This window comes from Schistocerca americana, chromosome 1 (assembly GCF_021461395.2).
Source record: "Schistocerca americana isolate TAMUIC-IGC-003095 chromosome 1, iqSchAmer2.1, whole genome shotgun sequence".
In the NCBI taxonomy this organism is placed as follows: Eukaryota; Metazoa; Arthropoda; class Insecta; order Orthoptera; family Acrididae; genus Schistocerca; species Schistocerca americana.
The window spans coordinates 167044615-167067514 of record NC_060119.1 but is presented as its reverse complement, the minus strand read 5'-3'; the positions used below and the strand labels follow the sequence as shown (position 1 = coordinate 167067514).

Here is a 22900-nt window from a genome sequence, read left to right as displayed (position 1 = left end):
CTCAGGAGCAAATTAGTTATCTGTAATTATGGGAAAATCACAGCTGATTTCCTCCTTAATTAACTCTGATATTTTTACTTTATCTCACTCTTGTCATGTCACTAATTTTCGTTTCACTTTCCCATATGGTGCATTCGTAAACATATGCTCCTTGGTGACACATTTGCATAACACTTGTACGAAGTAATCTTTTCTTCACAGTTTTTGCCAGGACCTCAAACTTCAATAATCAGTAGGTATCTTAGATTTATGTAATATACATTTACAACACTTCACAAATCTTGCAGTTTTACATTTAAAGGGGAGAGGGCGGGGGAGAGGGGGAGGAGAGGGAGAGAGGGGGAGGTACATGAGGAAGGGGGGGGGGGGGGCTTGAACACAAAAGGACTTCTTTTCTCTGATATGCAGTTAAATTATATAAAATATTTTCATCTGAGTATTGTCTTTTACGTAACACAAAAACCTACAAGACACAGGATCATATTCAGGAGCTATCCAATGTCTGTCTTGACACTTAAACATTGGGTCATCACACTACATTAACAAATGGTCAATGGAAATAACATATTTACACTGAAAATAAGTTCATAATACACACATACATTACTTTGAATCTTTCAGTTTTTCTCATATTGTTATGGTTGTTGGCTCTATATTGATTTTTATCATTTCATCTAACTTCTTGAGTCAGTTTGCACATCATATGACTTAATGCTGCTGTACTTTCACAGAAAAAGTTGCACACACTACAAAAAACATTGTCTTTCAAAATAAACTGAGTACTGCAAACAATGTTCTCTAGACTGACTGGTATTTCCAACAGTTACTGCAGGATTTATTTTTCAGTTCAACGTTTCGTAATATACCTTTCTGATCAAGATGACCTAGCCTACCTAGAAACGTGTGTCCTTTATGTTGGGTATTTATCTTATTACCAGTTCATTACAAAGGGAAGAGATTATTTATCCTAAATGAAACCTGAAAAATTTTTGTTAACATGAAATGATGCATGTACATACATTCATACATCAACTAACCTAATTGCACGTTTAACTGATATTGTTTGGTACCTGTACCCTACAACAGTCAGTAAATAAGCAGGAAATAGCAGGCCATACAGAAACAGATGCTGTACTTTCACAGCTGTTATTCCTAACTACAGATTCTGGCACAACTGTTCTTCTTGGCAGTACCTGTCTTTCTTTTTTATGCTTCTCTCCTTTCACATGACCTTGCACTGTGTGGTGCTATTTGTAACTTCAGACTTTTGGGCACCACTGTTCTTGGCAGTTATTCGTTTCTTTTTAGGCTTTATTTGCTTTGTATGGCCCTGCACTGCCTGGGAATTAACAAGTTCACCTCCACAGCTGTTATTTGGAACTTCAGACACTCTAGCATAACTGTTGTTTTTGGCAGTTTTTCGTTTAATTTTATCCTTCTTTTCTTTTGGATGATCATTCATTGCTTGGTAATTAACAAGTTCATCTTCACAACAATTATTTAGAACTTCAGACAGTCTGGCACAACTGTTCTTCTTGGCCGTTTTTTGTTTCATTTTATGCATCTTTCCTTTTGAATGACTATGCACTGCCTGGTAATTAACAAGTTCACCTTCACAGCTGTTATTTGGAACTTCCAACATTCTGGTACAACTGTTCTTCTTGGCAGCTTTTCGTTTCATTTTATGCATCTTTCCTTTCGAAAGACTATGCACTGCCTGGTAATTCACAAGTTCATGTTCACAGCTGTTATTTGGAACATCAGACATTCTGGCACAACTGTTGTTCTTCGCAGTTTTTCGTTTCATTTTGTATGCCTTTCCTTTCAAATGACCATGCACTGCCTGGTAATTAACAAATTCACCTTCACAGCTAACATCTGGAACTTCAGAAACTGTGGCACAACTGTTCTTCTTGGAAATTTTTCGTTTCCTTTTATGCTGCTTTCTTTTCACACAAACAGGCACTGCCTGGTAATTAACAAGTCCATCATTGCGTAATGTACACTTAAATCTCCCATTCTGGTGCCTTACAATACCATACAGTTCATCACCTGCATCACACAATTCCTCTGAACTCTGACCATTTTCATATATGATAGGAAAATCGGGAGCTCTTTTCTTTTCTTTGTTACCAGTGTTTGATCTCCCTTGTAATGATTCAACTTTTCCTCCTAGATATCTGCGAATGCTATGATCTTCATGAACAACACTGCCAATGTCTTCGTACTTCTCTTGATTGCTAGTCTGACTTCCCAAACTTTCCAATGGGAAACACTCTTCAGTGTTTTCTCTCTGAGTAATCGTATCACCTGGTTCATCATAAGCATTGTCTCTCACAAGTCTACTTGCCACAGAAGCACTTTCCTCATCACCAGCAAAACAAACTGTCACTCTATTATTTCTAGTATCACATGATGTTTGATCTGCAGGAATATCATTATTACCAATGGGAAAAACAAATAAATTTTCAACTTCATTTGAATCTTGTATTTCTGTTTTTATGTTTTTTGGCCGGTGTATGTCTGACTTCGGCAACGGTGACTGTCTAGTTTCTTCAGTATCCTCCGATTCCAAATTCTTTGACTGCATATTGATTCCAGTCTCTGAAGTTAATGAAATGCAACACTTGGTGTTATCAGAATATGGCACTTCCATTTTTATACTTTTGGTCTCATGTCTGCCTAACTCGAGCACATCACACTTTCTTCTCTTTCTACCTCCTTCAAACAGAGCAATCTCCATTCTTTGTTCATACGATGACAGAGTTACATATTCAACTCTAAGTCCTACAAGTTCTTCACTTAACTTGTTCAACATTATATTAACATTTATTAATTTGTGATATATTTTAAAATTTGTTTCCTTTTTCCCAATGTATGGTAGCAAGGCATCGTAGTTCCGCTTGCAGCATGTGAAAGTATCATCCATCAGGCTTGCTAATTCAGCAACTGATGTTTTTAAATCTTCTATTGTTTTTATGTGACTCATTCTGTCGAACAACAGAAATGGCCCTGTGCAATGCAGAAACTGAATCCTGAAACAAGAAAAAGATTTTTTAGAGACAGAATTCACTGTGACACACTTCAATACTACTTCACTTGCAGAATTATGATGCGAACCTTAAGGATAAAAGTAATTTTTGCATGATGTGTCACTGCCAAGTAACATAGCTTGACAAAACTTGGACCATATGCATAAAGAACTGCCACAGTATAGTACAGAGTGTAATGAGACAAACAGAAATGAGTCTTTAATGACAATACTGATACTGAAGTCACCATTCGTAATGTTCCCCTGGAGATTACAAATGTTGCGACATTGGTCTTAATAGGGACTGCAATGTATGATCTGCAACTTGCTCCCATGCTGGCCTCAAGGTTGATAAGGAATTCTTGTGGTACGACGTTCAACTCCTCCACTAGTGTGGTTGACAGCTGCTAGATGCTCATTGGTATACATGGACATGCTGCAAAACTCTCACCAATGCATCCCACATATGTTTGATGGCAGTTAAGTCAGGGGAATGGGCAGGCCAGTCCAATCATTAAATATCCTTTTGTTCCAAGAGTTCCTCCACTTACACTTTTCAATGTGGTTGTTCACCGTCATCCATAAAAATGAAGTCAGGATCAGATACACCCTTGAAAATATGCACATGGGGGAGGTGCACATTGTCACAGTAACGTTGACTAGTGAGTGTACTGAGTTCAAAGATTTCGAGATTAGTATGCCCATGCAACGTTATGCCTCCCCAAGCCATAATATAAAAGAATCATGTACAACAGTGTTGGATGAACACTAATATGGTGACACGTGGGAATATGTAATGCAGCCAGGAACATTGTCAAACATGATCGCTTTGTTGGTCCAGGTATTATATTGTGGGTAGGCATAACATAGCATGGGCATATTGAGCTCCACATCTTTGAACATGGTTCACTCACTGGTCAGTGTTGTTATGACACTGTACTACTCCTCCATGTGCATCTTTTCAGGGGTGCTTTCGCCCCAAATTCATTTTTATGGATGACAATGTGCAACTGCATCAAACAGCGCAGGTGGAGGAGCTCTTGGAATGAGAGGATATTTGGCAAATGGAATGGCCTGCCCATTCCCTCAACTTGAATCACATGGAGCACATGCAGGATGCATTGGGGAGAGGTATTGGAGCATCTTCATGGACAATAACAACCATCAAACAGTTGTCCACCATGCTGGTGGAGGAATGGAATGCCCTGCCACAAGAAATTATTATGAACCTGGTGGCCAGCACAGAAGCACGTTGCAGAGCGCACACTGCCATCCATGGGGATCACACACCCTATTAAGAACCATGTCCCATCATTTGTAATGTCCAGGGGACCAATGTGGATGGCGGTGACTTCAGGGATGAATAAGTACCTGTGACAACGAATTACCAGCTGCTGTCAGTTAGCATGTTGTTGTACATAGAGCAAAGTTCAGAATATGATCTTAAAAGGTGTCACCGTAGTGTAATTCTTTCGTAAAATACAGATGTTAGAAATGTACTTGACAATGAAACTTAGTGGAAATTAGCTAATTGCACAATTAAATAAACATCCCATTATAGCCTACTGCGGACCATGTTTACATTTATTAAACTTCAGTGTAATTACTGTTTTTGAATAAAAGTCTCATTTCTGTTTGTCTCATCGCATATTTATTTCAGTTATCTTCTGTAGTACACTGTAACAGTTCCTTTAACATATGGTCCAAGTTTTATCGAACTCTGTTAACTGGCAGTGATATCATGCGAAAGTTACTTTTGTCCTTAACTTTTGTGTACTAGTGTATTTAACATTAACTATTGTACAGTGACATGAAATAAGAGAAATGTGTACACAAAAACTGATCAATATGAAACAGAGTACAGGAGGTGGTGATGAATTTCGGATGCCCAACACAGCATATTCATCATCACACTTACTGGGTATCACATACAAGCAAAATTGCTGCAATGATTCCTGAGGAACACTTAACAGATTTCTTTTCTGGAATGTCTGCCTTTGTCGACACAGAACCGTATTTCACCACCGACAAAAATCATTTTCAAGTTATCTCATCATGTATTAAAGTCGAACAACCATTTGGAACAACTTCCTTACGATGCACTAAACTATGACACTGAAAATATTCTTCTAGCAATTTCCATAGGGTGAGTTTAGTGTGTCTAAAAGGTACATTACAATGGTTCAGAAAATTCTTTTTGACAAGTGAGCCAGAATGATTAAAAGTTTGCTTATCTTTGAATAAATGATGAGAATATAGAAAGTCATAAGAGAGTTAGTGTCTACATTTACCCTGGTGTCTTCATAGTCGCATAAAACTAAACTGAGCTTGACTTGAGATGCTACTTAATGGAATGAGAATTATATATATATATAGAGGGAAACATTCCACGTAGGAAATATATATCTAAAAACAAAGATGATGTGACTTACCAAATGAAAGTGCTGGCAGGTCAACAGGCACACAAACAAACACAAACATACACACAAAATTCAAGCTTTCGCAACAAACTGTTACCTCATCAGGAAAGAGGGAAGGAGAGGGAAAGACAAAAGGATGTGGGTTTTAAGGGAGAGGGTAAGGAGTCATTCCAATCCCGCGAGCGGAAAGACTTACCTTAGGGGGAAAAAAGGACGGGTATACACTCGCACACACACACATATCCATCCACACATATACAGACACAAGCAGATATATGTCTGCTTGTGTCTGTATATGTGTGGATGGATATGTGTGTGTGTGCGCGCGCGAGTGTATACCCGTCCTTTTTTCCCCCTAAGGTAAGTCTTTCCGCTCGCGGGATTGGAATGACTCCTTACCCTCTCCCTTAAAACCCACATCCTTTCGTCTTTCCCTCTCCTTCCCTCTTTTTTAATATATATATATATATATATATATATATATATATATATATAGGATGGTGGACAGATCTCCTGACACACTGAGAGTTGCCCTTGTGCACCATATGAAATGCATGTAGTAAAAATATGTTGCATTAAAATGATATTTCATGAGCTTCAGATATTGGTAGATTATCTTTCTGGAGGAGAAATTTTGTTTCTATGGACAGTGTCCAGTCCCTGATCTGGGACGCATTATTTCCTTAGATCAATGTGATGCAAGGATAGCCACACATGGGTGGTCGATTTGATTGACTGCTGTTTTGTTTACCATCTATAATTACTAATCTTCTCAATGAAGTATGACCCTTCCATCAAACAATGAGCATGCTATTGAATAGTACATTAACTGCAAAGACAGAAAATGATAGATAAATACAAAAAGCAGTCCTGTCAAAGTCAAATCCGTCAAACACAAATACAAAATGATACCAAAAATAAGTGTGTGCATAAGAACTCTACACTCACAATAAACCCAACAAGCCTAAGCTCTGCACATAAATATAAAATATGGAATTTGAAAATGCTATGAAAAGGACAGATTGTTACTCGCCATACAGTGGAGATGTTGAGTGACAGTCAGGCACAAAAAATCACACACACAACTGCTAAACAAGTAAGCTTTCAGCCAAAATGCCACTTCTTAGCAATCTATCCTTCTTATAACATTGTCATTATTCCATCCTGGATTTTCCGCTGTTTAGCTGGAAGTTGATGGCATACAGTAAGAGGAAAGACAAGGTCACAGCTATGCAGGGAAACAAAAATGAGTTTTTAGTAAGTGATGACTTACTGTTGGAGGATATCACTCTTCCCAACTACAAAATTGACATGTGTCTTGAAATTAGAATGCAACAACTCAGCAAACATTTTAAAAATATTTTGTTGTCTTCAGTCCTGAGACTGGTTTGATGCAGCTCTCCATGCTACTCTATCCTGTGCAAGCTCCTTCATCTCCCAGTACTTACTGCAACCTACATCCTTCTGAATCTGCTTAGTGTATTCACCTCTTGGTCTTCCTCTACGATTTTTACCCCCCACGCTGTCCTCTATTGCTAAATTTGTGATCCCTTGATGCCTCAGAACATGTCCTACCAACGGGTCCCTTCTTCTTGTCAAGTTGTGACACAAACTCCTCTTCTCCCTAATTCTATTCAATACCTCCTCATTAGTTATGTGATCTACCCATCTAATCTTCAGCATTCTTCTGTAGCACCACATTTCGAAAGCTTCTATTCTCTTCTTGTCCAAACTATTTATCGTCCATGTTTCACTTCCATACATGGCCACATTCCATACAAATACTTTCAGAAACGACTTCCTGACACTTAAATCTATACTCGATGTTAACAAATTTCTCTTCTTCAGAAACGCTTTCCTTGCCATTGCCAGTCTACATTTTATATCCTCTCTACTTCAACCATCATCAGTTATTCTGCTCCCCAAATAGCTGCTTGCTCAATATACAGATTGAATAACATCGGGGACAGGCTACAACCCTGTCTCACTCCCTTCCCAACCACTGCTTCCCTTTCATGCCCCTCGACTCTTATAACTGCCATCTGGTTTCTGTACAAATTGTAAATAGCCTTTCGCTCCCTGTATTTTACCCCTGCCACCTTTAGAATTTGAAAGAGAGTATTCCAGTCAACATTGTCAAAAACTTTCTCCAAGTCTACAAATGCTAGAAATGTAGGTTTGCCTTTCCTTAATCTATTTTCTACGATAAGTCGTAGGGTCAGTATTGCCTCACATGACCCAACATTTCTGTGGAATCCAAACTGATCTTCGCTGCGGTCGGTTTCTACCAGTTTTTCCATTCCCCTGTAAAGAACACGCGTTAGTATTTTGCAGCTGTGACTTATTAAACTGATAGTTTGATAATTTTCACATCTGTCAACACCTGCTTCCTTTGGGATTGGAATTATTATATTCTTCTTGAAGTCTGAGGGTATTTTGCCTGTCTCATACATCTTGCTCACCAGATGATAGAGTTTTGTCAGGACTGGCTCTCCCAAGGCCGTTAGTAGTTCTAACGGAATGTTGTCTACTCCCGGGGCCTTGTTTCGACTCAGGTCTTTCAGTGCTCTGTCAAACTCTTCACGCAGTATCGTATCTCCCATTTCATCTTCATCTACATCCTCTTCCATTTCCATAATATTGTCCTCAAGTACATCGCCCTTGTATAGACCCTCTATATACTCCTTCCACCTTTCTGCTTTCCCTTCTTTGCTTAGAACTGGGTTTCCATCTGAGCTCTTGACATTCATACAAGTGGCTCTCTTTTCTCCAAAGGTCTCTTTAATTTTCCTGTAGGCAGTATCTATCTTACCCCTAGTGAGATAAGCCTCTACATCCTTACTTTTGTCCTCTAGCCATCCCTGCTTAGCCATTTTGCACTTCCTGTCGATCTCATTTTTGAGACGTTTGTATTCCTTTTTGCCTGCTTCATTTACTGCGTTTTTATATTTTCTCCTTTCATCAATTAAATTCAATATTTCTTCTGTTACCAAAGGATTTCTACCAGCCCTCGCCTTTTTACCTACTTGATCCTCTGCTGCCTTCACTACTTCATTCCTCAGAGTTACCCATTCTTCTTCTACTGTATTTCTTTTCCCCATTCCTGTCAATTGTTCCCTTATGCTCTCCCTGAAACTCTGTACAACCTCTGGTTTAGTCAGTTTATCCAGGTCCCATCTCCTTAAATTCCCACCTTTTTTGCAGTTTTTTCAGTTTTAATCTAAAGTTCGTAACCAATAGATTGTGGTCAGAGTCCACGTCTGCCCCTGGAAATGTCTTACAATTTAAAACCTGGTTCCCAAATCTCTGTCTTACCATTATATAATCTATCTGATACCTTCTAGTATCTCCAGGATTCTTCCATGTATACAACCTTCTTTGATGAGTCTTGAACCAAGTGTTAGCTATGATTAAGTTATGCTCTGTGCAAAATTCTACCAGGTGGCTTCCTCTTTCATTTCTCTCCCCCAATCTATATTCACCCACTTTGTTTCCTTCTCTCCCTTTTCCTACTCTCGAATTCCAGTCACCCATGACTATTAAATTTTCGTCTCCCTTCACTACCTGAATAATTTCTTTTATCTCATCATACATTTCATCAATTTCTTCATCATCTGCAGAGCTAGTTGGCATATAAACTTGTACTACTGTAGTAGGCGTGGGCTTCGTGTCTATCTTGGCCACAATAATGCGTTCACTATTTTGTTTGTAGTAGCTTAACCGCATTCCTATTTTTTTTTATTCATTATTAAACCTACTCCTGCATTACCCCTATTTGATTTTGTATTTATAACCCAGTATTCACCTGACCACAAGTCTTGTTCCTCCTGCCACCAAACTTCACTAATTCCCACTATATCTAACTTCAACCTATCCATTTCCCTTTTTAAATTTTCTAGCCTACCTGCCCAAGTAAGGGATCTGACATTCCACGCTCCAATCCGGAGAATGCCAGTTTTCTTTCTCCTGATAACGACGTCCTCTTGAGTAGTCCCCGCCCGGAGATCCGAATGGGGGACTATTTTACCTCCGGAATATTTTACCCAAGAGGACGCCATCATCATTTAACCATACAGTAAAGCTGCATGCCCTCAGGAAAAATTACGGCTGTCGTTTCTCCTTGCTATCAGCCGTTCACAGTACCAGCACAGCAAGGCTGTTTTGGTTAGTGTTACAAGGCCAGATCAGTCAATCATCCAGACTGTTGCCCCTGCAACTACTGAAAAGGCTGCTGCCCCTCTTCAGGAACCACATGTTTGTCTGGCCTCGCAACAGATACCCCTCCGTTGTGGTTGCACCTACGGTACGGCCATCTGTATCGCTGAGGCACGCAAGCCTCCCCACCAACGGCAAGGTCCATGGTGGTAGGTTTAAAAATATAGTACATGCAAAACAAGCAATGGCAGAACTGGATTCCAAACCTAAACATAATTACAGAGGTGTCTTTGTACATGCTGAAATGAATTTGGTGAGAAGCAGTAACTGCGAAGAACAAACTACAAACTATACAAGAAACATTGTTCATGTGACAAGGAGTGACTAGGTGGCATCCAAGCTCATACTTCATGTAATCACAAAAAGTAGGTCAGTGAATGACAAATATAATTCCAAGACAAACTGTTCTTCAGACCAATGTGACTGTTTTAGAGCTATATTCACTGACCAAAACAAATTTCCATGTGATATTGCCCAAGATCGGATGGGATACATTTAAACTGAAATTGCCCTAGGACATATAATGATACAGCCGTCCCCAAAATTCATACGAAATGTCTGATACCACATTTTTATATGCATCCGAATAATTATTGGACAAGTTAGTGCTTCCTAGGGACTTGTATGTGTGTCTATATGTATATCATTCTGTCCAATTTGCTAATAATACTTGATATTAATTGTGAAAGCAAACAGAAGGTTCCGGAAAAACGTATATTGTCATAATTATCAAGAGATTGTTGTCATTAACAAAATTACATACAAATGCTGGATTGAATGTATAGTAAAGAAATTGAAGGCATAAATATTTGGCAGAAAATGTTAAAATACTGTGGAAGTGTTGGCATAGGTGGCCAGTGCCTATAATTACAATTGAGTAACGAGTTAACTCAAAGAAGCTCATTATCTTAAAATTCAGTTTAAAAGTTATTACAAAGCGATGTACTTTCATTTGTTATTTATTTTTATGTCTTCCTGTGCAATTAGTATCCTTCGTAATTACATTTCTAATTAACTCTCCAATTGTTTACATCTCACAGTTTTCCAACTGCAGAAATTGAGGCCTTATTCGTACGTAATTCAATGTATTTAATTGGATAAAGCACGAGCTCTGTACTATCATTACATGTTAGGAAACAAATCCAAACTGTAATTAATTACGTAACTAAAATAATATGAGGGGCATTATTGTAATAAAAGTTCAGAATGATTTTCATATGGAAAACTAAAGATATTACTAGAGATGATTGTAATTCAAATATTGTATTTTATACCTTATTCAGCTGAACATCAATTTCTTTATGTTTTGTAAATTTAATTGCAGCATTGAAATTATACAAAATTAATAATGGAATATTTTGTGAGCAATTGTTAAAATTCTATATAAAGGAAAGCAGCGAGGCTGTGTGGCAGTCAGTTAATTGTTGTTGAGTCTGCTAGAGAGTTTGATTGGAAGTCAAAGAGATCTGTGAAGTCTGTGTTTTGTTTACAAGACGAGTGTGCAGTTTGGATGTCAATTAATGTCAGTAAATCTTGTTAAACATGAAAATTTCGCATTCATTCATCAATGGACCAGGCAGAAGAAACTTAAGTTAAGTAACATTCAACATGAATCGTTACATTTGGTGGAGTTGAGCTGTGACTGATGTCTGAAATGTGGAAATATGTTTAAGTGACTGTTTCACGTGAACGTAAGACAAATGCCAAGCATAAATTGTCTTGAAAAACTTTGTTTTATGCTCACACAGAACGAATGGATGTTGCCCCATGGGAAGAATTAGTGTGGATAAAAAGGACCAAATTCTCGAACAGCACTGTCACCCCATCAGATGAGTAACAGTTCATTTTCTTAAGGAGTGTTTTTGTGAAAGTGACAAACATTTGTGTGGGAAGTTTTATATTTTACCATGGCCGATAACGACAAGGTAAAAATAAGTGAGGAAAAACTTTTAGGTTGCAAGCCAGTGGAAAACACTTCAGACCTAGGAACAAGTATCAGTGAACTATCACCCAGTAGTATTCAAAGTGTAGATCAAAGCTTTGGTGGAGAGGGGTCCAGTGAAAATGTCAGCACAAGTACTCCAATTGCACAGGGGAGAGTAGGTGGAGATGATTTGTTAATGTTATTAATGCAGCATGTGAAAGAAGCGAAGGAACAGATGAGGCAAGAAGTGAAGGAACAGATGGGACAGATTAGACAAGAAGCGAAGGAACAGATGGGACAGATTAGACAAGAAGCGAAGGAACAGATGGGACAGATTAGGCAGGATACTAGTAAGATAAGGGAAATCCAGGATGGTTTGGCAGTACTAAAAATTACTGTTGAGACAGAGCAGGGGGAACTCAGTACTTGTGTAGGAGCAGTACAAGGAAGGTTAGAAATATTAGAAACTAATTTCAAACAAGAGTTGTCCAAAAACAAGGAGAGATTCAAAAAACTAGATGAGCGCGTAGAAATAGAAAATTATAAACTTAAAGTAGAGGTTGTTCAGACTAGGAGAATCTTAGAAGAAAAAGTAGAAGCTTACAAAAGGAACTGAGCTAAAACTTACAGACATTTCCAATCAAATAAGTAATGTAGATCTAAAGCGTGATGAAAAAATAGATTTGTGTAAAAAGAATGTTATAGATTTAAGTAAGAAAGTTGTAGAATTTCAAGTGGGTGTAGCCCAAAGAAATTTTGCTAACAATTTTAATTGTGTATGGGGTGGCATACCTTTAAAATGTTTTCCAGGAGATGGGAAATTGCATCCTATTGATTTTTTTACACCATTGTCAGGATAATTTTAGTAACGACATGACATACAATGTTAAAATTAAATTTGTTAAGCGGTTTTTGGATGGAGAAGCAATCTCATGGGCCAATCAGAATGTAAATTCTACCATGTCACATGATGAATTTGAGAGAAAGATCTTAAATAAGTTTTGGTCAGAATCTGAGCAAGCTAGGATTAAAAGTGAGCTTTTGAATGGTTGAATGTATAGGGAAGGTGACGGTAGTTTCAAGTGTTTTTGTGAAAACCAATTGATAAAACTAGTACACTCAGACAAACCTTTTGACAAACGAATACAAATAGATGCCTTAAAAAGGAGGATTCTGTTACATATTTGTCATGGTGGATCTTTTTTCAAAATTCATTTAACTATGTGCATTGAAGAAAGCAACAAGCAAGAACATCATTTTGAAAATTAGAAGAGACTATTTCACATAGGTAGGCAAACCGAATAGCATACTTTCTGACAATGGAGCACTATTTACTTCTAAGCTTTGGAAAACATTTTTTGAGGATGAGAACATAAACCAATTCTGATATCTGCTAATCACCTAACAAGCAATCCAGCTGAACGTTACAAATGAGATATAGGGAGATTATTTAGAACTTATTGCAACAAACATCATGTAAGTTGGATAGAGTATGTAGACAGCTTTGAAGATATACTGAATAGCTTACAACATTCATCTATTGGGTTCTGTCCATGTGAAATAATGTATCACGGGAAACCACCAAATCTGATCAACGACTTAATTGAATTCCCAACATGTAAGGTTATGAGTCCACAGGAAAGAGAAGAAATAGTCAAGAAAGTAATGGAACAACAGGGGAAGAAACTGAGAAAAACAAACATTATGGGAAGTTGAAACCTACATATTTTAAAATTGATGATCTAGATCTGGTGAAAACACATGAAAAATCCAAGGCTATAAATAATGAATTAACGAAATTTATACCTAAAAACACAGATGATGTGACTTACCGAACGAAAGTGCTGGCAGGTCGATATGAAATTCTTTGACATCTATATTGGTCCATTCAAAATTCAGTCTATACCACATCCAAATGCATACACGTTAGTGTATCCAAAGTCTGGAAGATTATTTGGTCTACATAACATAACTGAACTGAACGCCTATAAGCAAGTGCCAAACACCAAGAAAAAATAAGATGATGTAAAAGCCCTCAGGAGGACACATCCTTGCATCAAGTGCGTGGCGAGCACTAGGTCTCCGAGCTATGAAGCATTCTATTTTCTTCTTTTCGTTTTCGGATGCTACATCTTTTACTCATCTATAAACCTGTAATGAAGTTCTCTCTTACTGACAATACTATCCATTCTCTGTAGTGTATGTTTTCTGTATGTAATATGACTATTGAGTGACGCTACTTGCAATAGTTTTTGATGGAACTGAACAAAGAGTATGGAGATATTACTGCAGTGTACATTGGTTTTGTCAAAGGATGTGCCTGGAACGTACTCAGTTTAAGACCCACTATTGTTGAATTTTTGAAGGAAGAAGGAAAGCAAAAATGAAAATTAGAAGATCTGGAATGAATCATAGACCTTGGATTTTAAATAGTGTTGACTGCAGACTGCCCTCAGTAAGACATTGCAAGATGAGAAGCAACTTATTTCTGATTTCATGGCAAAAGTGGAAGCATTTAAAAAGTAAATGGAATTGTCGAAGGGACTACTTCTGATGAGGAACACTGTCAAATTTTGAACAATTCATTGTGGCATTGAAAGAATTACAGAAATAGCTCATTAAACATTTGAAAACACTGCCAGTCTTGCATTTGTTTTTTGTGTTTTTGAGTGTGTTTACTATTTCAGTTTAAATCACTCCATCTGCAGATGGAACTGGTTGATCTGCAGTGTAATTCCTGTTTAAAAGGCAAATTCTTTTATGGTAAAACTGTCCAGTAGTTCTATGTTATTTTCCTTGGAAAGAGTTTCTACGTCTCCATAATGATGATGTAAACATGATATCAAAGTTTCGATCAACATATGTGCATGAAAGGCTTTTTTTTTTTTTTATTCCGAAAATAAATACTTCAAGATTACATGGCAACATGAGTGATGAAAATCTGTGAAACTCTGTGTATTTGTATGCATGCCAACAGATTGTGCCAGATATACATTTTATTATACATCTTCAACTCGCCAAAAATAAGCAAATGGTACTAAAATTTGTTTTGCTCGCGATCTTTGTTGTTATGAAATGTGGGATATAAAACAAGGCCACATGCTGTGCTTTCGCAGTCCCCTCCCCCTTTTCCTCTCAGACAACATGGTGTGATTAGAGGAGAAGTGTGCCCTCAGGCGAGAGAGATTTGCTGGTGTGCACAAGCATCACACATGAGCAGTTCTTCATTTACCCCACTCTGAAACAGTGTGGGTGGGCCATTAAGAGATCACCAATATCCACACAGCTAAGAGGGTTCACTGGAATAATTCCCTTGGAATTGCATTATGAAAATAAAACCTTAATGACTGTAAGAGGGAACAACAGTGTCAGAATGTCTTTACTGTTGCAAAGAGGAAAAAAGTTTTTCAAAAATGTATCTGTTGTGTTCATTAATTTTTTAAGAGGTTTCTTGAGTTCCAGCATATAATATTTAATTTCTCTAGATGATAATCTATTAGTTCTACAGGATTTTGTTGTAGGTCTTTTATTATCTGTATTGTTTCTTGTCACTTGAAGCATGACGTTTGTGCCAGCTAATAAATGTTTGTCAAGTGTTATTGTGTTTAGTGTTTGTTTCTTCTCTTAGTTTTTGGCCTGCTGTGGCAAAATGGTGATTGAAGACTTATTCTGTTCTGTTATAGTCTTTTTGCTTGTCATAAGCTGTATGAGCATAGTGTAGAAAGTTCTCTGAATGGAAAGAAAGGGAACAATTTACCCCAGTGAAGCTGTTACAGCAATGAGAGTTGTGCTTGGGTGCACTTTGTCTTCAAGAAAAATGACTTTCTTCCTTGTCAGACCTGGTCTCTCTTTTTCTGTAGCTGGTTCTGGAGGTTAGCGTAGTATTTTTCTGCAGTTCTTTGACCATTGGGAAGGTAATTTATTGGAAGAATCCCTTTCACATCCCAGAAAGCTGATGCCATGGCCTTTCTGGCCAACCATATTGCCTTTGCTTTCTTTGGTGGTGGTGAATCAACATTTTTCCACTACTTTGATGGTTGTTTTGTCTCTGGGATTTCATGCGTGGTCCCAAACCACTGCAAAAAAATCTTGTTCATTGCTCTGAAGACCAGTCAAATATTGTTCAGAAATTTCAGTTCTGATGCATTTCTGATTCTTAATGAAGTGGTGTGGCATCCACCTGATAGATAATTTTCTCATATCCAATTCCCTGTTAGTATTCTCCATTAAAGAGAAAATATTTGGAGGTCAGAAAGTGCCTGAAAAGGTCGATCGTCTTCTCATCAAATTTCTGTGCAATAAGCTCAACTGACTCTCGAAGAGGCACCCTGGTGAATAATGAAACAACGGCGTAACTCACCAGGATATCCTAGTCTTTCAGCTTGAAGTTGTCCAGACATTTTACGAAATCCACAGACTTATGAACGTGATGAGGGCACCCACATAAGGGCTTAGTAATACTGCCAGGTATTTGGCCAGCAAATATGTAGGTGCCCTAATGTTGCTGACAGTTGACAGTTGGGCGTAACGGCACCCCTTCTTTGTAGACTTTAGGGAGTCCATAAAGTCTTGGCGATTCAGGTCCTTGAGATATCAATTTCTTGGCGACATCCTCTGGTAACCCCGCGTCCTTGAGAAGAGTCCTAGTCTTGTTCTCCAACTTTTTTGTGGGATCAGCATTGATCTTCCTGTAAGATTCGTCATTTAGAAGGCTCTGCAACTTCTCAATGTAGTCCTTATGGGAAAGAACAACCGTAGCATTGCCTTTGTCAGCCGGTAAGACAACAATTTCAAGACTCTGTCTCAGGTCTCGAATGACTGCCCTCTCCCTGCTGGTAATATTCGACTTGATCGGTTTAGTTCTTGTCAGAGCACGGCAGGTTTCCCGGTGTGCTTCTGCGAGTAAATACAGAAAATTTACTATTCACACCACCAATTTCATCACATTTCCCAAGGCTGCATGTTTAACAAAAAGTGCTTCTTGGTGTACAGAACAATGAATCCCATACAGGCTGTCTATTGATCCTTATAAGTTCTAGCTCTTCCATTGTCAACTAAATCTTTAAATTCTTTCTGCATGGCATTGTGATGCCATCTCCAAGCAAAGTTGCAACACCTGTCAATTAAGCAACTACATTATTGATACTGAGAGTTCTTATCTTCCTCCTCTGTAATTCCCATTCATTTGTAAGGGATCACAACAATAGATCACTACACTGCCCTCTTTTTGTACAAACAGCCATTGGACCTGTGAGCTTCCTTTATGCCATGAACTAGTAGCAAATGATATACAGCACTTTCACCATGACTCTACCAAACTAAAGACAGTTGTGCCCACCAAAATAAGCTGGACCAAATGCTGAAAGGAAATGTTTAACTGCAAAGCTAATAGAAATGGTATGCTATACCAAGAAAGACTTTGCAAAGCAGTGACAGGCCAAGTCTCTAAACACACGCACGGCAAGACTCTGTAGCCAGATCCGCACCTCATCACCTTGTGCCTACACAAGCCCCCCACCCCCCCTTTACACTTCTAAAACAGCTAAATATTTGTGACAATGAAGAATATAAATGTCACTGCTGCTCGTTTCACTCACAGCAATTTAAGCTGTCCTCTTAGGTCTCTGCCTAACCACACCCTCAGAAATTGCAATATATTTGGAAATAAACAGCAACCATTTGTAACAAATGAGGATTTAGAGACAACATTGCTCCTCAATTTTATTTGCAGCAACTGAAGCTGTACTCTTAGGCTGTTTTCTAGCAACAGCCTCAGAAACTGCGACAAATTCACAAACAAAGGCCAAATATCTACAACAAGTAAAAACACAAGTGTCATTGCTGGTCCAAGAATCTGTTACAAACACAAACAAGGTAAAAAAAAAAAAATAAAGCTTAACATATAGTAGGACACAAACCTACCTCCTCCTGTTCCGTAACTCAACATCTCTAGCCACAGGTCCACACTGAACGTGGGCAATCGCTAAGAATATTATCACTGATGTTAGGCTTTCACCGCCAATTCATCATTAACTGCCATTTAATTACAAGACACACTACCAAGGGTGACATATTTGTGATAAACATTCAATGCATCAAAACAACGGTGAGGTGCACATGCTGGCTACAGAGCCTTGTGCACACAGGCAGAATATTGTACATGGGTGAAGTTTAGCATGCTTGTCCAACCCTGGTTTAGATATTTGTTTTCATGTTAAATTCCATGGTGTTACCATGAACAGCTAGGGATCTATAAAGTCCAGAGAGGGAGAGTCCAGCTTACCTGATTAAACATTACACAACTGAAGTGTGGCATGCTCCCCAGAGGTTGCACAATAATAACTGTCTAGCCCAACAGTCATCACGGTGGTTGCTGAAGGAAGACCAGAGCTTACTGTTAGAGAGGACTGACAGTATTTGCCAAATCTGTACTCCTCCAATAAAACAGTTCCCTGAGATGCTTGCCATTTGGCCTGACCTATCTGGCCTGTGGACTATCAAAAGACACATGTGCGATGAACTTAAGTTTCTGATAAAGTTTCTCAAAATTGTATGTATAGACTCCGGTGTAAATTTTTAGGCTGAAGACTTTAATGCCCTGCAAAATGATTGGCTCATCCTTGTCAAATGATCAGCTAGCCACAGCTATCTGCTATATTATTTTAATATTCTTTCCACTATTCCCTCTTGGTCATAAATTTCGAAACTGACATAATATGTGATTTTTTTAATCTCTCTCTCTCCAACATCAGCACTGGCCATATTAGTGGCCAAACTACAGTTTAACTACATTTGACCAATGTATTGCACTCTGCCATTCACTTCAGCTACAAATGAACCGAACAGATTATAGTCCACTTCATATCTTTTTTACTTTCACACATTTTTATGTCAAATGAGTCCATTTATAGTTCATTACCTGTGGGGTAAAGTGTACTACAATGTGACAGCAGTACGCTACACAGTGATAGCATCCTCCCTCTTCCTGAGATCTAGGTTGTGGTGACAGACTGATCTGAAGTGTTTGTATGGTCTAGATTAAGCAGAAAGATGATAATCTCGTTGTGAATTCGCAAAGCCAACAAATGAGACTGCAAAGTAAAGACTGTGGTAATAGATTCACCTGTGACACTGACTGATGTCTACAATTGTGCAATATTCGATACACTTTAAAATGTTTTTGCCAATTTCAGAGCTTATGTGGCATTGAGCAAAATCCCTATTGTGACTGCATCACTCTTGGTGGTGTGCAGCATTCCACATATTGCTCCACAGATTTAGTCAGAAACATTTGTTAGGTGAGCCAGATTAATTCTCTATCCTTTACAAATGTAAAATCAGTCTAAATAAGGGTAGCCAGTCTCTGACCTTTGAGATAGTCAAAAGTCAATAATTAAAACCCAATAAATATCTAAGCACTTTCAAAAAGATTCCCGGGTTCGACCACACAGTTTGACACAGCACTCCTGGCACTTTCCAATGATGATCTCCACAACAAAACAGGAATACTGAGAGAAAAAGTTAACTGAGGAAAAGTCACAGAAAACAACTCACTGAAATGTGCATGGAAACAAATGAGTTCTATTAGAATCAAGTCCATCATTCTTATCGAAAGCCACCTCTAGCTACCTAATGGCTCCACACACTGGTGTGAGGCCATCTGTTACTGAACAGGCCTATTTGTTTTGTTTTGTTTTGTTTTAGGGCGCAGGGCAAAAACAACTGGGATCATATGCGCCCAAGTCAAAACTATAGAACACGAGGACAGAGAGGAGTTAAACAACAACTATTCGTCAATCCCAATTTACATAAGAGAAGACAGCTAGAAACAGGGATACAAGGATTAGTGAACACAGGGTTGCCGTAGCAAGACTGAATATTGTAAACCCCCCCCCCCCCAAACCCTCCAAAAATAAACAAAAATATATCTATTCAAAAAAGCAGATAAAATCTACTTGACGCCTTCCTGAGACACAATCTCCACTCCTTCCAAATTAACAATATAAGTGTAGACCAGATATGGCTTGAATTCAAAGAAAGTATCAGCAGCAATTGAGAGATTTATACCAAATAAATTAACAAACGACGGAGCTGATCCTCCTTGGTACACAAAACAGGTCAGAACACTGTTGCAGAAACAATGAAACAAACATGCCAAATTTAAACAGATGCAAAATGCCCAAGATTGGCAATCTTTTACAGAAGCTCGAAATTTAATGTGGACTTCAATGCGAGATGCTTATAACAGTTTCAACAATGAAACTTTGTCTCAAAACCTGGCAGAAAATCCAAAGAGATTATGGTCATCTGTGAAGTATGTTAGTGGCAAGAAACAATCAATGCCTTCTCTGAGTGACAGCAATGGAGATACTATTGAAGACAGTGCTGCCAAAGCAGAGTTACTAAACACAGCCTTCCGAAATGCCTTCACAAAAGAAGGCGAAGTAAATATTCCACAATTTGAATCAAGAACAGCTGCCAACATGAGTAACATAGAAGTGAATATCCTCTGAGTAGTGAAGCAACTTAAATCACATAATAAAAGCAAGTCTTCTGGTCCACACTGTATACCAGTTAGGTTCCTTTCAGAGTATGCTGATGCATTAGCTCCATACTTAACAATCACATACAACCATTTGCTTGACGAAAGATCCGTGCCCAAAGACTGGAAAGTTTCACAGGACACACCAATATTCAAGCAATTACTTACAGATCCATATCATTAACGACGATATGCAGCAGGATTCTGGGACATATATTGTGCTCGAACATTATGAATTACCTTGAAGAAAACGGTCTATTGAAACACAGTAAACATGGGTTTAGAAAACATTGTTCTTGTAAAACACAACTAGCTCTTTATTCACATGAAGTGTTGAGTGCTATTGACAAGGGATTTCAAATCGATTCCATGTTTCTGGATTTCCAGAAGGCTTTTGACACTACCACAAAAGTGGCTTGTTGTGAAATTGTGTGCTTATGGAATATGTCTCAGCTATGTGACTGGATTTGTGATTTCCTATCAGAGAGGTCACAGTTCATAGTAGCTGATCGAAAATCATTGAGTAAATCAGAAGTGATTTCTGGTGTTCCCCAAGGTAGTGTTACAGGGCCTTTGCTGTTCCTTATCTATATAAACGATTTGGGAGACAATCTGAGCAACTGTCTCGGGTCATTTGCAGACGACACTGTCGTTTATCGACTAATAAAGTCATCATAAGATCAAATCAAATTGCAAAGCGATTTAAAAAAGATATTTGGATGGTGCAAAAATTGGCAGTTGACCCTAAATAATGACAAGTGTAAGGTCATCCACATGAGTGCTAAAAGGAACTCGTTAAACTTCAGTTACGCGATAAATCAGTCTAATATAAAGGCCGTAAATTCAACTAAATACCTAGGAATTACTATTATGAACAACTTAAACTGGAAGGAACACACAGAAAATGTTGTGGGGAAGGCTAACCAAAGACTGCATTTTACTGGCAGGACACTTAGAAAATGTAACAGATCTACTAAGGAGACTGCCTACAATACACTTGCCCGTCCTCTTTTGAATATTGCTGTGCGGTGTGGGATCCTTACCAGATAGGACTGATGGAGTACATCGAAAAAGTTCAGAGAAGGGCAGCACGTTTTTTATTATCGCATAATATGAGAGAGGGGGTCACTGAAATGATACAGGATTTGGGCTGGACATCGTTAAAAGATAGGCTTTTTCATTGCGACAGAATCTTCTCACAAAATTCCAGTCACCAACTTTCTCCTGTGAAGGCGTAAATATTTTCTTGACACCGACCTACATAGGGAGAAACAATCACCAAAATAAAATAAGGGAAATCAGAGCTCATACAGAAAGATATAGGTGTTCTTTCTTTTTGCGCACTATACAAAATTGGAATAATAGAGAATTGTGAAGGTGGTTCGATGAATCCTCTGCCAGGCACTTAAATGTGACTTGCAGAGTATCGATGTAGATGTAGGGATGTGGAGAAACAGCTAGAAAGGACACCATACAACTACGGAGGTCTAAAAGTAAAAATTAAATGCCTTTCACCATATTGCTTTGACTGCTAAAAAGTAAAAGCAGTCGACAACACACCCAACATTTGCTAGAACAGCTGATAACTCAGACGGCAAACCCAAGCGGGAACATAAACGGTTAAAAATGGGCATTCCATCAGGAAGTGGCGGACAGTTAAAACTTGGGCGCAATGTGTACAAAGTGGTGGAGGAACATCACTTGTAAAATGACGATGGCTAAAGAGGCAGTGCCCAATACGCAACCAAGTTAATAATCCAGAGTTTATTCCCATGAAGGAAGGACCAATGGCGATGCCAAAGGGACACCATGTCCTGACAGACGGCAACACAGAGATCATTGGAGGAAATATAGGAACTGGTGTGCTGAGGTACAAGGACTGCAGGCTTGGCAGCAGCATCAGCAGCCTCATTTCCTGGCAGACTGACATGACCAGAAACCCACATAAACATCACATTGGCTCCACTAAGAGTGAGCAAGTGACAGTTTTCCTGGACCTGTTGCACTAAGGGATGGGCAGTGTACAGCGCACATAGACTTTGAAGGGCGCTGAGCGAGTCTGAACAGAGAACACAATTGAAAAGTCTCTGTCACCGGATCTACTCCATGGCCTGATACAGGGCGAAGAGCTCGGCTATAAATACTGAGTAGTGTACCAGAAGCCGATACTGAAAGGCACAGACGCCTGTGATGAAGGCAAACCCGACACCATGGTCGGTCTGAGAGCCATCAGTGTACACAAAGGCACTATCGCAAAGTTCCAATGCGAAGGTTGTGAAACTGAAGGTGATGAGTGAGGCTGGAGTAGTGTCCTTAGGAAGCGAAAGAAGGCCAAGGTTAACAAAGCACCCATAGCATAGTTTTGAATGGACAAGGGACTGGTACAAACGGAGGACGGTAATTCGATCTGCTCCCCAGGAAGTACCATTGAGGATACATACGACACTGAGGGACCACATACAGCGGGTTGCCAGGTAAGACACATGGGAGAACCAAGAGAGTATCCTATAAAGCATGAGCCCCAAGAATTTTGTAGTTTCAACGAATAGAAGAGCAACAGGCCCAAGATGTAAAGACAGTGGGAGAAACCTACTGCACCACCAGAAATTCATACAGACGGTTTTGTCAGTGGAAAAATGAAAGCCACTGTCGATGCTCCAGGAGTAAAGACGATCAAGACATTGCTGAAGATGCCGCACAGTGAGACAGGTCTATGGAGAACTGCAATAAACGGCAAATCATCAACAAAAAGGGAGCCAGAGATGCCT

General features: G+C 38.8%; 1 protein-coding gene across 2 annotated transcripts in view; it reads right to left on the bottom strand.

Moving 5' to 3' along the window:
- Positions 1 to 403: 403 nt before the first annotated feature.
- The window catches only part of LOC124620913, a 44377-nt gene continuing 21880 nt past the window's right edge, over positions 404 to 22900 (bottom strand). For both annotated transcript variants that reach the window (XM_047147102.1, XM_047147103.1), the window contains exon 2: positions 404 to 3035. In XM_047147102.1, the coding sequence (XP_047003058.1) occupies positions 1223 to 2989 (1767 nt within the window). In that variant the 5' untranslated portion in view covers positions 2990 to 3035 and the 3' untranslated portion in view covers positions 404 to 1222. The remainder of the gene's footprint in view (positions 3036 to 22900) is intronic.